At 43.9% G+C, this 13,743-nt stretch overlaps 1 protein-coding gene across 3 annotated transcripts in view; it reads right to left on the bottom strand.

Annotated features, from left to right (window-relative positions):
• Positions 1-13,209, bottom strand: part of prkd3 (protein kinase D3) — a 29,131-nt gene extending 15,922 nt beyond the window's left edge. Inside the window, exons 1-2 of one of the 3 annotated variants that reach the window (XM_029138109.3) lie at positions 12,792-13,209; positions 11,389-12,004 (exon numbers count right to left, since the gene is read on the bottom strand). In XM_029138109.3, the coding sequence (XP_028993942.1) occupies positions 11,389-11,682 (294 nt within the window). In that variant the 5' untranslated portion in view covers positions 11,683-12,004; positions 12,792-13,209. Of the gene's footprint in view, positions 1-11,388; positions 12,005-12,457; positions 12,737-12,791 lie in introns of those variants that run through there. The other 2 variants (XM_029138108.3, XM_055505917.1) reach the window with 2 other exon arrangements.
• Positions 13,210-13,743: the final 534 nt, after the last annotated feature.

Genomic DNA, 13,743 nt, shown 5'->3' with positions numbered 1-13,743 from the left:
TCTAATAAACACTGTCACATTTAAGCTGCAGGAAAACGACGCGGCTTGAGCCGTGTTCAAGTGAGTAAGTGGTGAGACATTTGACTTTCTGTGCCTGTGTGGTGTGTGGCAGAGGCTGTTGGCGAAAGGGGAAGCTGTGCTGCGCGTGGGGCACAGGCTCTGACACAGGGCCATGTGATTACAGTAAGGAAAAGTATGCAGCTTGACCTCAGCCGGTCTCACACCTTTGTTACGCTGGCCCAGCAGGAGGGAAATCTGAACAGAAAGTACTGGAGATATGTCGTAAATAGACATTAACATTCATTATTCTCCCTGTTATTTATGTGTTTCAGTTTAATTCTAAATAGTAACATAATGCAACTTTCTAAAGCTCAAACGGACAGAATCTAGAACCCTGAAGCTTTTTGTGAGTCAGCACCAACGCGCTTTACAGTATAACGGCAACAATGGATCCTTTCAAAGACGCCCTCGCAAGTGGCTACAGCTTGAAAACACCAGTTCGGTAAGTCAGTCAAGAAAAGAGAGAGATTTCCAATGTTATGCATCGCTGTCATGTGATTTTTGGCATTTCATTGTCATGTGATTTGTTTTTCATAAGCTTCTCTGGCTGCCTGTTCATATTTCCTGCTAATCTACGCACAGCAGTTAATTTCAACACGGCAGAAGCAAATATATATGAGTAGTATAGATAAGCATTAGAGCCACAGAAGCAGCACTGAATAAATAATGGGTTATCTAACCTCCTGGTACCATGTTCTTGTGAAAGAGCCAGAAGGTGGAGGACCTTTCCTTATTTCGCTTGCGGTAGCAAGATAAAGCCTCTCACAAGATCAGCATGGTACAAGGTGCTTTTATTCACCAGACAGATAACTGATAACCCTATAATTGCCCAACAGTGCCGGGACACAGGTCACACTGCCTCCAATACCCTTCGCCAGAACTCACAAGACGCCGATTCGTCTTCGTCACACAGATGGAAAACGATCCAGTCTAAAATGTTTATGTGTCATAAAATAAATGACCACATTCCTCCAGTAAAAGGTGTGATCCTCTTCTGCAGCAATAACTTCAGCTAAACTAAACATTTCAAGTAACTGTTTATCAGCGGCACACATCAACTTGGAAGGATTCTAGCCCATTGCTTTTCACAGATCCTTGGTTGGCTCTTCTCTATGAACTCCCTGCTTCAGACCCTTCCATACCATTTACGTGAACCTCGAGGTTAGGACTCAAAACACATAATTTCTTCTCTTTAATATTTTAAAAGCAGAGCCCTATTTTGTGCATTGAGTGTGCCTATTGTGTTAATGGGCAAGTCTAAATTGTTGTAGTTCCTAAATAGTAAGCGCTATCAAAAGCTGAATCTGTTACAGTTATACAAAAGGTCAACTTGAGGTAAACTTGAGGTAAATTTTTCATGAATCTTTGCCTTGATTCTTCTGTATTTTTAACTGAAGAAATGTCAAGGACAGTGTAAACAGTGTATGTATGTGTGTATTATAAAATGAATGTACACCACATCACATTGAACTAAATTCTTTTACAAAATTTTAAAAAACACCTACATTTTGAGTTAAAGTGTTTTCAGTGTTAGTTGACGCTTGTTATCAAGGCATAGCATGCTACCCAGGAGATGTGCTATACTCCAGAAATCATCCAGGTGTCCCACCAGTGGGACAGTCCGCTGTAAATGAACCATTATTTGGTGGAACTTCTACTATTCATGGTCATTGTCTTGCTGCATTTCCTGTGAGCATCAGAAGGACAAATATTACAATTGATCAACTTATAATAACATTTACCGTAATTTCCGGACTATAAGCTGCTACTTTTTTCATGCGCTTTGAACCCTGCGGCCTAAGCAACAACATTGAGAATGTTTAGTGTGCTTTTGCTACCTGTGTTACATCCATCCATCCATTTATCTTAACCGCTTACTCCCTAGTGCGGGGTCACGGGGGTGCTGGAGCCTATCCCAGCTGGCTACGGGCGAGAGGCAGGGTACACCCTGGACAGGTCGCCAGTCCATCGCAGGGCAACACATAGACAGACAACCATCCACTCACACACTCACACCTACGGGCAATGGAGAGAAGCCAATCAACCTAATGCACGTCTTTGGACTGTGGGAGGAAGCCGGAGAACCCGGAGAGAACCCACGCAAACACGGGGAGAACGTGCTAACTCCACACAGAAAGGCACCAGGGCCGCCCCCGGGAATCGAACCCAGAACCTTCTTGCTGTGAGGCAACAGTGCTACCCACCGCACCACCGTGCCGCCTACCTGTGTTACAGTACCACTTATTTTCTATTTTTTTGATAGAGAGAGATGCACCAGTATGTGATTGACTTGCTGACTGCGTCACATGGCCAGAGGCGACGGAGCGGATTCTTAAATAAGAGATTGTGAAGACGTTTCACTTATTCTTACGCGTCTATTCACAATAGATCAACAATAAGTTCCACTGAGCGGCGTGAAGGTTTCACAAATAGGAAAACAGCTTTATGTCAAAGCAATGGGAAAACCATTGTTTGAATTTGAGGTACATGAGAATGGCCACAACAGACAAAAGCATACTTCAATTACTTGTCAAATGAATACAGCGGAAAATCCAATTACGTGCTCACGCGAAGGGGGAAAGCTGTGTAGCAGCGCGGTTGAAATCGTATCAAACGCTGCATGGAAAACTGTGTTAATTTATTAAAGTCAACAACGGAATTGTATTTGTTTTCATTACATATTATTAATGTGTACCAAGACAATGTTTTCCACATAGCATGGTACAATAACACATGTGCAGTGAATTATACAATTACTACACAAGGGCATTGACAGCAGCCAAATAATTCATCTCTCAGTGGGAGTAAAGAATCAAAAAAGGCAAATTGGACTTTCCCCAGTTTCTTTGGCGCTCACTTTGAGCAACCCAAGCTCAATAAAAAATATTCCATTTGGTTAAGAAAGTTAATAGGGTTTACAAAAATGCATATAATTAAGATAAAACCAAGCTTTAATGAGCTGAGTCGATTCAGTAATTGCCTCAGAAATCACATTGTCTCGAAGTGCTATCATAACCACAACAGTAGCATTAGCAGCTCACTACAATTGGAAATATGACTACGTAACTAACTGCGGCATGCCATGTAGATGATGTATTATGAAGAGTGCTTTATACCAGTTGTGGGGTTGTGACAATTGATTAATAAAGTTAAAGCTTTAATTCCACATCTAAAGCATCAAATAACTGTGGCATTTTAATTAAAACATTGCATATCAATATTGGAAACACACTGGAATGCAAGACACAGGCGGAAGGAACAGTCTAACAGGCTGAGCACATGCTGCCAAAATATTAAAGCTGTTCGACACGTTAGGAAACACACCGAATAGTTTTCCTGCAAAAAAATATCAAATTATTGATGTTGGTCATTGCAGCATACTGCTACAAGGTAAGCTAGCTATAAGCTAAAAGCATTCCCAAAATGCTATTGCCACTTGCAATTTGAAATTTTAATCATAGCCCACAATATATTAATACTACCTGGGATCATTAATATCTGGAAAATAGTCTTGGAAGTACTGTCTCTGCATGCTTTGTAAAGAAAAGACGGTTCCATAGTTATGTAAGACAAATGATTGCCATTAATGTTATAGTTGTATAGTTGTTTATTATGTTACAACATGTCAGAGTTTTAGAAAATGTCGTATGATCAAGAATCATCCAACGTATTAGTCATTCTAAGGCATGAGTGATGGGATGCGTTACATAATTCAGCCAGTGTTAAAATATACTGCAGATGTACTGACCACAGTTCATGATGAGTAACCCCACTGGTGGTGCTTCAGGAACTGGCCAAGACAAATATACTACAGCTGGAGGCAGAAGGAGCATGAGCGTAAAGGAGGAACTGTATGGAGCTAACTGACTAGTACTACACACATGTGGCTTTAATTACAGCACGCAGCTTTGTACGACACGTCAAGGCTCACGCAAACGCATCCAGTCGCTTTTAACGTTCTGCTTGTCTTTAAGCCAAGTCTGTTTCTTTTCCACTTCAGCAGAAAGACTCCACTAAGGTTAAAGCAGCGCGCAGCGGAAAGGAAACTTGTGTGGTGGTGGAGGAGCAAGAGAAGCTGTGACTTTGTCGCTGTGCCGGCTGACTAACTCGTTTCCTTCCATGTGGCAGATTATGACTCGCGATTCAGGTACAGGTGAATGAAATAAGGCCGTATCATCCTGGTGCATCTTCTCGTAAGCAGTCAATCCAGTGTTTACGATGCTCACTGTTGACTTTCTATATAGAGTGTAGTGATATATACAGTAGTATGAACATGTATGTGTTGGTATATACAACTATAACCTCTGAGCCTGGCTCCGTGCTACACCTGTCATAGCCCTTTTTAAAAAACATAGCTTTAACAAAGCTATGCCACTTACTGGGCCCAATTTACATCAGCCATAACAGCTGATGGTTTAAAAAAGTAGTATTGCTCCAAAGCTCTCCAAAGAAAATCCGCCAATTATTTAACCAGGCTTGTGATTATTTCGATCCAGGAAAACAATATTCTTCTGTGGTAATTTGGACTCAAGCGGATAAGGAATAATGGCGATGAGGTCACCGTTTGATTCATAGCCACAGTATTCCCAATTACAGCCAGGTAGCTTTAAGCGTTAAAGCACCATTTCAACATACATCTCAGAAACGCTCATCTGTTTAATGACGATGCCCCAATCAATCGTGGCTCTGCTTGCATCAGTGAACGCATGCATGTGTTTGTGCGTGCATGAAAAGTTTAAGTAATAACAGCATGAGGAAGGCTGACTCACAGGGTGCGCGGCCTCTCGCAAAATGACTAGTGTGATCTGAGACACACTTGGCCCTGGCCCCTGCACACGGCTGATGAGTTATGGCCCCATCTCGCTCCCCGGCACCGCCGCCTCAGAGATATACTGCAAGTCAGCACTGCGTGTCCCCCCTCTCGTCGGGGCCGGAGCAGCAGCCGGCGCATGGGGCAAATAAACAGGTGAACCTGGGGGGAATTAACGTGAGATTGATGGCGACAGTGTTTTCTCTCGTTCTGGCAGAGCAGGAGGTCAGAAGGTGCGCGTTAATAGCAGGATGTAGGAAAAGCTGCTGTTGCTCAACAAAAACATTCATAATTATTGCTGGCTTTGTGTGCCAAATGTAGACTTGAACTAGACGGCGTTTTCATTTTCTGGATGGCTAACAGGCCACGTTAACCGTTTACTGACTCTTTATTCACAGGACTACAGATCTCACCTAAAGTGTGTAAAAGACCTCAATATTGAGCTCAGACACGATCCAAAAGCTGAGGCGACGCCTCCTTCAAAGCAGAGGCACTAGGAGGCAATTTCCCAGAAGGTTTGAACACAGAGCAGGGAGTAACAGCAAGTGCAGTGAGGAGACAAGGCATCTTAACGCAGGCACGTACTGTAGACTGAACAGGCTGTGCCGCGCTGCCGACCACGGCCGATTGCAGAGCAGGAGCATAGAGAATGTGGAAACAGGGAGCGGCTCTGACTGAGTGAAACTAACTAGACAGCAAGTGGTGTTATAGAGAGAGAGTGACAAAAGCAGTGACTAACTGTTACACTTCAGTGTGAAACAAAACCGAAATGAGCTTTTCTTGCATTTCTTGATGCTTTTCAAACGCTGCTTACTGAAGCATTTCTCGAGGCCGGCCCCCTTCATAACCCGGCAGGGGTCTTGTTGAATTCATGTTGTATCAACAAGTAACTGCACTTCCCCTGCCACCTTCCTATCAGTTTGACAGATCACGCTCGAGGCTGAAAGACAGGAAAGGCAAACAGTGCTGAGAAAACAACGCAGATCGAGACCTTCTGCAACCTGCTCGTGCTGCAGGGATCGACGATGCCACGCCGTTCGCCCTGTGCAGCTACGGAGGAGAGCATGTGGTCTTCATTGCAGGACACTGGAAACGATCTTGGCACGTTAACAGATCTGCTAAGGCCGTGACTACAACATCTGCCGGTGCTATTCTTTTGAGCTGACGGGCTTTTTCGGGTCAGAGTAGCAACATTGGGGATTAACTTAGTCAACTGGGCAAGTGTTAATTTCCTGGAGAGAGCAGCGTTCTTGTCACGGAGCCAAGTTTAACCTCCCTTCATTCAGCATCTATCATGGCTGAAGTCTTCTAATTGTGCTGAGTAGACAGCAAACGCAGCCAAGGTGGAACTTCTGTGTGAGTAAAGGATAACGAGCTGTTAATGAGTAAATTAATAAAGAAAAAAAGATATCCTGTTTCATTGAAGCGTGTCCTGCTACAGTTGTTGACTTATGAATGGAAACTAGTAAAGTCTGTAAAGCAGTATTTCTTTACACACGGTTGACTTCACAAGGACAAAGACACCAGGAACCCCAAGTATTAAATTGCTGCACAGCGCTGCCGCTCATCGCGTCAATACAATCACCATCGAAGCGTATTCTGGGGGCATTAGCAGAGATTGGAGTGATTCGAGATTATCACCTACCACTGGCTAAAGTCAAGTGTAGTGAAGGACATTTGGGGCGAAACAGAAGCGGTTTTGGCAGCAGACATCAGCTGTGTGGTGGCCACAAGCCCGTTTGTGTCCCATGCCATGCCTGTCAACCAGGCTGTCCCAGACTCCCTGCATCCTGCCCTCGGAGGGGACCACTCGCCTCCACTCTGTCATTCTCTCTGACTCTTGTGGTCAGGCCTTGCCACTTTACATATAAAGCAGAGCGAGGCGGCAGAAATGTGCATTACAGATGGGAGAAATTACTTAGCTCACTTAACTTCAGAGATTTTTTCCCCCTTTTCCTTCTCTCTCTCCCTTTTCCACAAATGAATCCAAGACTAAGGAAATTGATAGATTCCGTGTGTAAGTAGGCTTTTGAGTTGTACGTTGAAGACTTTTTTTTTTTTACGCATCCAGTTGTGATAGCGATATAGGCGAGAGGCAACTGAACGAAGAACCAGCACCAACAGTGAATGGTTTGACTCAAGCGTGACCCGTTTCTGTCTTGAGATGGAGCAAAATGTTCTTTCCAGGAAATATCTGGCCTCATGCATATCACGCTTGAAGCCATATTCTGCTGGGGCATCCTCTGGAGTGAAATATGACTGCTAGCTCTATAGGATCAAGCAGATGTGGCTTTATATTGTTGGTTAGAGTACGGAAGGGAGATGGCAAGAGATGCGTGTTTTACTTGGTTTTGTTTGTTATCCTCTTTTTTTAATTTATCTCTCTTGCTCCACAGTGCAGCAGCGTCACCAGAACGCGAAACAGAGCGGAAACCAATGCAAACCAAAGCAATCCATCCATCCACTGTTGCAACTTAATCCAATTAATCTAAAAAGAATGTTAAGTGTTTTCCCTCTCTTGGCCAATTGTTACCTTGCATCATGCAAGTGGTTCTATTCAAAGGTTCGCAGCAGTCCTGCTCCTTCTGCTTTTATAACGCTCAGTCATTTTACTGTAAGTTCTCCAATGCAGCCCTTTTTTGCCTCAAAAAGGCCTTTGTCTCACTAATTACAGAGGCAGCTGTACTGCCCTAAACCAGAGACTGGGAGTTGCAGCACTGACAAAACCAGTAGGGAAACCTGCGGCTAAGGCAGCTGTTGCTCATTGCATTTCCAGCTGTGGTAAAAGCCCAGCTACATCCTAAGGACAGGTGCTAAAGTAGTATTCATAAACCTAGCATTAAGGCAAAGGTGTAATGTTGTTTTCCATTATCTAAGCCTAAAGAATTTTAAATTTCCTTTCTTCTGCTAAGCTTTGTCATCCCATTTGAGTGTGAGAGAAACCTTTAACTGATTCCAAATGACCAAATGAGAATTTTATTAAACTTACAATCTGCCAACTTTCCCCAGAGAGCATTTCCACTGGAAATTCTCCATTCGGTTTTGCAGAATATTAATCCAGACCTATAAAGACTAAAAACCAAACTGTGTTATTTAAGCCATTGGCATTACATCTTTCATCAGCATTATCAGATGTTCAAAAGTACCAAATGAATTGTTTATTTCCAAATATTTCAGTTTCCTAGCAGTCTAATCCCACACATCCCAAGCAGCATCACATCATCCTCCAAAAATGTCCAGCACGAACCAGCTGGCTAACTGGGAGTCATTCTCAGGGAGTCGTGAACTCTTGTCCCGTCACCGCTCCCTTGCTGACTACACGAGGAGACTTGGGCGACACCAAACAGGAAACTCTCAACAAGTGGAAGCTATGGATGTTTATCTTGCGCCATTCATCATGCTCGAAAACCAGAGAGGAGTCAGGACCCAGTTAGTGAAAGAAGGTTATCCCGATTTGGACTTCCATGCACCCTCAATGGACGATCATGGGTTAGATCTGGGCTGGACGGTACCCAAATAGGAGGGTCCCTAGTACCACCCACTGGCTGGCTCCCTTCATCCTTTCTCACAGACCTTAATAGTGATTTCCTTGTGCCAAGTACTGATGCTTAAGCAGTCGTATTGTAGGACATTCAGCATAAAGCAGGAGCAGGAACCATAATAGCTTCTGTAAGATGGTCAGGATCAGGTTGCTCCAGACTAAGGTTGACCTTAACCACTAAATCTAGTCCAAACCACTACTATCAAAACCAGCTGGATGGGCAGAAAAAGTTTTGATTTTCATGGAATCTGGCCAAGTCATGTGGTTGAGTGTTTAGCAGGAAGAGGAATGAGCCGTACAATATCCATACAATACACAGCTATTATAACATGCTGCATGACTCCCTGACAAACAATAAGACTGATTCAAACCTAAAAAATTCAGGAAAGATTTGAAATAAGGCCATGACACAAGCAGATCTGGACATTTTACAGTTTCCTGTCACATCTGCTTTAGCATAAACATCTATAGCATCTATAGTTTTTCGTGATTTATCTTTCTTTAAAAAGATAACATGAGACTCCAAACAGTAACAACAGCAACGGTAACACCAACAACAGCTGCAGTGCAAATCAAAGCGCTCCCTTCCCAAGAAACCCAGCTTTCTGTCCCTAAGCTATAGTCACAAGCTTTGAGAAGATACTGCAAGCAAGAGGCTGCAAATGCACACACATAATGAGATTTTTGTATTCTGCTGTCACGAACACTGTAAACGCTAAGATGGATTCATACTTCTCAGTGAAGGAATTTCAAATGTAGGTGTGAAGTAATAAACTGCAGATATTGCAAGCCATTGCAACTAAAATCTCTTCTTCAGTCATAAACCAAGGCACTCTGGTTCACTAATCCTTTCGTGAGCAGTAAGAGTTGAAGCAGTTTGGCTGTGTGTTGGGAAAAAACAGAACCAGAATCAGCATTACATCTTCCAGCAGGTCTGCAAGCACACTGGTGCCATAAATGAATGAATCCACGGTGCTGTGGTGACCCAGATTATCATAATGCACGATTAAAAAGTTTAAAAAGGGGCACTTGAATATTATCTCAGTTTTGACCAGTCAAAACAGCTGACACAGCAGAAAACTCAACACTGAATGGACATATTTAAGTCGGGTTAAGTATTTGTGTTTGTTGCGTGGCTGAGTGGTGAGTCATTTAGTGAAGCAGGCCAACTCTCACCAGAGGAAACAGCAGCATGATATGAGTGGGTGGGGGGAGGTGGGGGTGCAATTCCATCCAGACTCTATCTCCATGCACATATTACCAGATGAAAACTAAAGCTTTTTCCTGTCACGCTTGCCATAGACACCTGAGGTTCTGCTGACTGGAGACATCCTCCGACGACTGTCAACGAGATAAACTGGGGTCAGAGATCCACAGCTGGAAAAGCTGGCGGGGAGGAGTGGAGTTTATAAAGACTCACCACTGTCATGCATATTTCAGAGCAAGAATGGACCGGGGAGTGCAAAAAGGCCTACAGTCATATTTTCCATTGATATCAGAGCCATGTGGCTGGATTTCATGAAATAGTTGCAGCACTACACAGTGATTGGCGGTGTTTAACGGAAGAACAATGATGATGAACAAGTGTGTTTGTTTGTGGCGATGATGGATGATGGATGATACCGTATACTATGATGAAAAATATGTCAATTTGCTTCAACGCGTGTTACAATGAATGGATCTGATAATTAGGTTAAACTAGATTAGAAGCATGATCATAGGACAACACAATTTTTTAAAACGACATCATATTTATACCTTAATTTTTCTGTTGATTCTTGCAACTGCATCAATATGTTACAGGAGCCACAAAAACATGCACATGGATGAGATTTTCTGCTCTGCAGACCAGAACTGTTCATAACTAGCTAGTAGGAACCACCAGCCCTCATAAAGAACAACAACATTACCCCAGTCCTCTGGAATTTCAACTAAGAACAACATGACAACTAATGAAACTAAATCGAATAGCTTCTTCACGAGCTGCCACTTGCTGTTAAACGCAGGCTGGTTCCATATTCATTTTCCCTTACTTCCATTATCACTAGTCACAGCTATAACCTCCCAAAATGTTTTGATGCTAGCGCCTGATGAAAGTGGTTTGTTTAATCACTTGCTTTTTATTCGGTAAATGATAATTACAGACGCAAATGGAGTAATCGGCGTTATTCATGGAAGGTTATAAAAACAGCGCCGTTGGATGCACACAGGAGCCATTTCATTATTTCACCAGGCTTTGCACGCCATTAACCCACACAGCTCTGAAGTACAGAACTCTCAAAAACACTAGCCACAATACATCAGTTTACAAATACTGCATATTTACAGTTGCTATATAAAAAAATCTATTCATATATCCAGTTTATTTATTTTATTACTGCACAAATCAAATTTGTTTTGTGGCTCCAGTTCACGTGTAAATATTGTACTAGTGCAGTGAATGTATTTTCACATTAAAAGCACAGAGCTACATGACTTTTTATGCTAGTCCTTGCAAACTGTGGTGTCATTACAACACATTACCAGGTAAATAAATAAGGCCAGCATCACACAGGGAGGGAAAAATCAGTAGTAGTAGTAGTAGTTTTGTATACACGTTATGGGTCCTATGAACTTATACATGCACTTGCATCATGGACTTTCAGCAGCATAACACCACAGTATGAGGAAGTGATGCTACTACACTGTGTCCTGTAACTAGAGGAGCTTCACTGCCATTGTGTACATGTCTTTGCGGTGATTGACTCATGTTGCGGCACAAGGCCCAGATGTTTGCTTTGGAAACAAAACCTAAACAGATAAATACGGAATAAAAGAAGGCAGAACATGTGTCAGTACATCATGTCAGCACTCTACCGCCTTACGTTCATTTCAGTGGGCGCGCATGCGTTTGTGTGAAACCCTTCACTTCAGGCAATATTAGCGAAAGACAGCGGATGTCCTGTATGAGATGAGACGGATAAGATGAGCGTCTTACCTTCTGGTCCACTATGGAGCACACCAGGTCCTTGACAGCAGACAGGGACAGGTCGCTGGCTTCCAGGTTGACCGTCTCCCTGGTCAGGCCGATCTGCAGCAGGAAGGACACCCCACGGAAGGAGCTGTGGGAGTTGGTGGAGCTGTGGGCGCTGTGGCTGCCGTTGGACAGCCGCGTGTAGAGCGGTCCGGGGGGGCTCGGCGCCGGGGACGGGGGGGACAGCAAGGACAAGTGTTGCGGAAGGACCGAGTGGAGGTAGGTTCGAGGTAAAGACGGGGGGGAGGAGGCAGACATTGGGTTTCTTCCGATGGGAGCGTGTAGTGCGTAATGGTGGGTCCGCGGGGCCACGCTCTCGGGGCGAATCCTCGGTCGCTGTGACTCACCACTGTGTCTCTATTAGCGCAGCATTGTTTTTCAGCTATAAGAGGGTAATAATCTCTACACCCACCTCAGCTTATACGCAGCATAATGATTTACTAGGCGTACGGGTGACACGCAGAGGGTCTATGAACAGTCCTCGGGCTTTGGCGCTGAACTCGCTGCCACCGACTTCAAATCCCGGAGCGGTGAGTGTTCTCTTTTCTGAAGTCAGTAATCCACTCTGGCCACAGGAAACCTGTCACCACCAGCACACACACACACACACACACACACACACACACACACAACGTTTTTATCATTTGAATCCAGTAGAAAAAGCAGAGGACTGGCGAAAATTAGAGCCTCTGGCTGAAAGCAGGCCCGCTGTATGAATGAATCACATTCTTACTGCACTTACTTACACAACCGGGTTGAAAAGACATCTTTCAGCCTATATGTTCTCTCAACTGAAACACCCAGGAGTTAATTTCACCACTGTTTAACGGAGAGACTGACGTCATGCAGCCAGGATCACGAACTCTTGTGAATTCATTTCTCGCACTGTTTTTGTTTTATTTTGCCCATTGTGCTACTTCGGGATTAGCATCGTGCTAACTCACACGTTCACTAACGCAGCCCGCTGAAGGAGTCGCAGCTAACATTCAAACTTTGTACTCGTTGGTGTGACAACTTCTGTGATTACACTCACCCGTGGCGTTTATCAACTGAACTGTATTATTGCTACAACAGACGTGCACGAAAAGCAATATAGCAAAATCCTCAAAGTGACGTAAAGGTTCGAGAGAAATCGCCGTATTCCAATTTACAAGAATTCAAACTCCGCGAACATCTGGAGCCGAGGCTTCTGAACATCTGCACCCCTCCCACTTTCGATTGGCTCGCTGGCAGAACACAACCCCGGTCCAGAACGCCAGCAAAACAAGTTATACAAGCCCCGAATTTCACTTTTACGCACTACAACTCTCCGCTCATCCCGCGCGCAGCCAAACGTCGTATGGAACGTTTCTGTAACGATACTCTACCTTCACAGTCGGCGAAGGGTGCTTTTCTTTCCATTGTGAGTGGCCTGAAGAAACTTTGTAACTCCATCAACTGAGGACAGCGCAGCCTGAAGTTTTATTATTCTGCACTTTCTTGAAGTCACAAACAAAGTCGTAGCGTCACAGTCTAAACGCTATAAATACCAAGTTCGGTTTTACTTAATACGCACGCGACGCTAACCGAGCCCTCCATTTAATTTCTCGTATCTTTGATTCCAGATAGTAAATTCATGCGCATCTTATTATCCTTCCAGCTGTGAATACTCCCCCTGCCCGAAGATTAAAAAAAGAGCAGCAGCTGTCGCTGGGACTTGGAGTCTTTCTGTTATCAGCGCGCAAATGACTTCCTATGCGCGGGGCGGCGGAGCCGGACTACAACCTCTGGGACGCTATGGCGCCTCCGCCAGAACTCGAGCTAATGCGCATGCGCCTTTCTTTTCCGTTATTTCAACTTGGCCATACGAAGGAAAAACTTTATTCCACACGACCCGGATCGGTTTAACGGCCCGGTATCCGAGGTGGAGGAGGATGAGGAGGTGGGCGTCCGTTGTGTAGGGACATTCACATATTTACTTTAATAAATAAATTCTAAACTTTTTTTAATTATCTGCTTGCAGTCCCCAGTGTTTTCCATTCAAAAGTTTGAGCTACACGTGGTTAAAAAGAGGTTTCATTTACAAATGGGTGCTTTAGTTTATAAGATTCTATTCACTAGTCTTTTTAAAATGAAAACAAAAAACAGGAAGCGGGACTTGATTTAGCAAGCACACTTACGTGTTATTTGCCAGTTTGTGCATTTGATCATCAAACCCATGCAGTCGGTTACGCAGCTACATTTTAAGGAAATGGTTCACTGCTGGTGTGTAGCATTGTGCAAGTCACTACATGAACCTGTATGAACATTCAAGACAACTGAGCTCAAGTGTGTGCAGTA

The sequence above is a fragment of the Betta splendens genome, chromosome 22 (genome assembly GCF_900634795.4).
Source record: "Betta splendens chromosome 22, fBetSpl5.4, whole genome shotgun sequence".
NCBI classification, from domain to species: Eukaryota; Metazoa; Chordata; class Actinopteri; order Anabantiformes; family Osphronemidae; genus Betta; species Betta splendens.
Note: the sequence above shows the minus strand (reverse complement) of the source record. Positions and strands in the feature narration are given on the sequence as shown.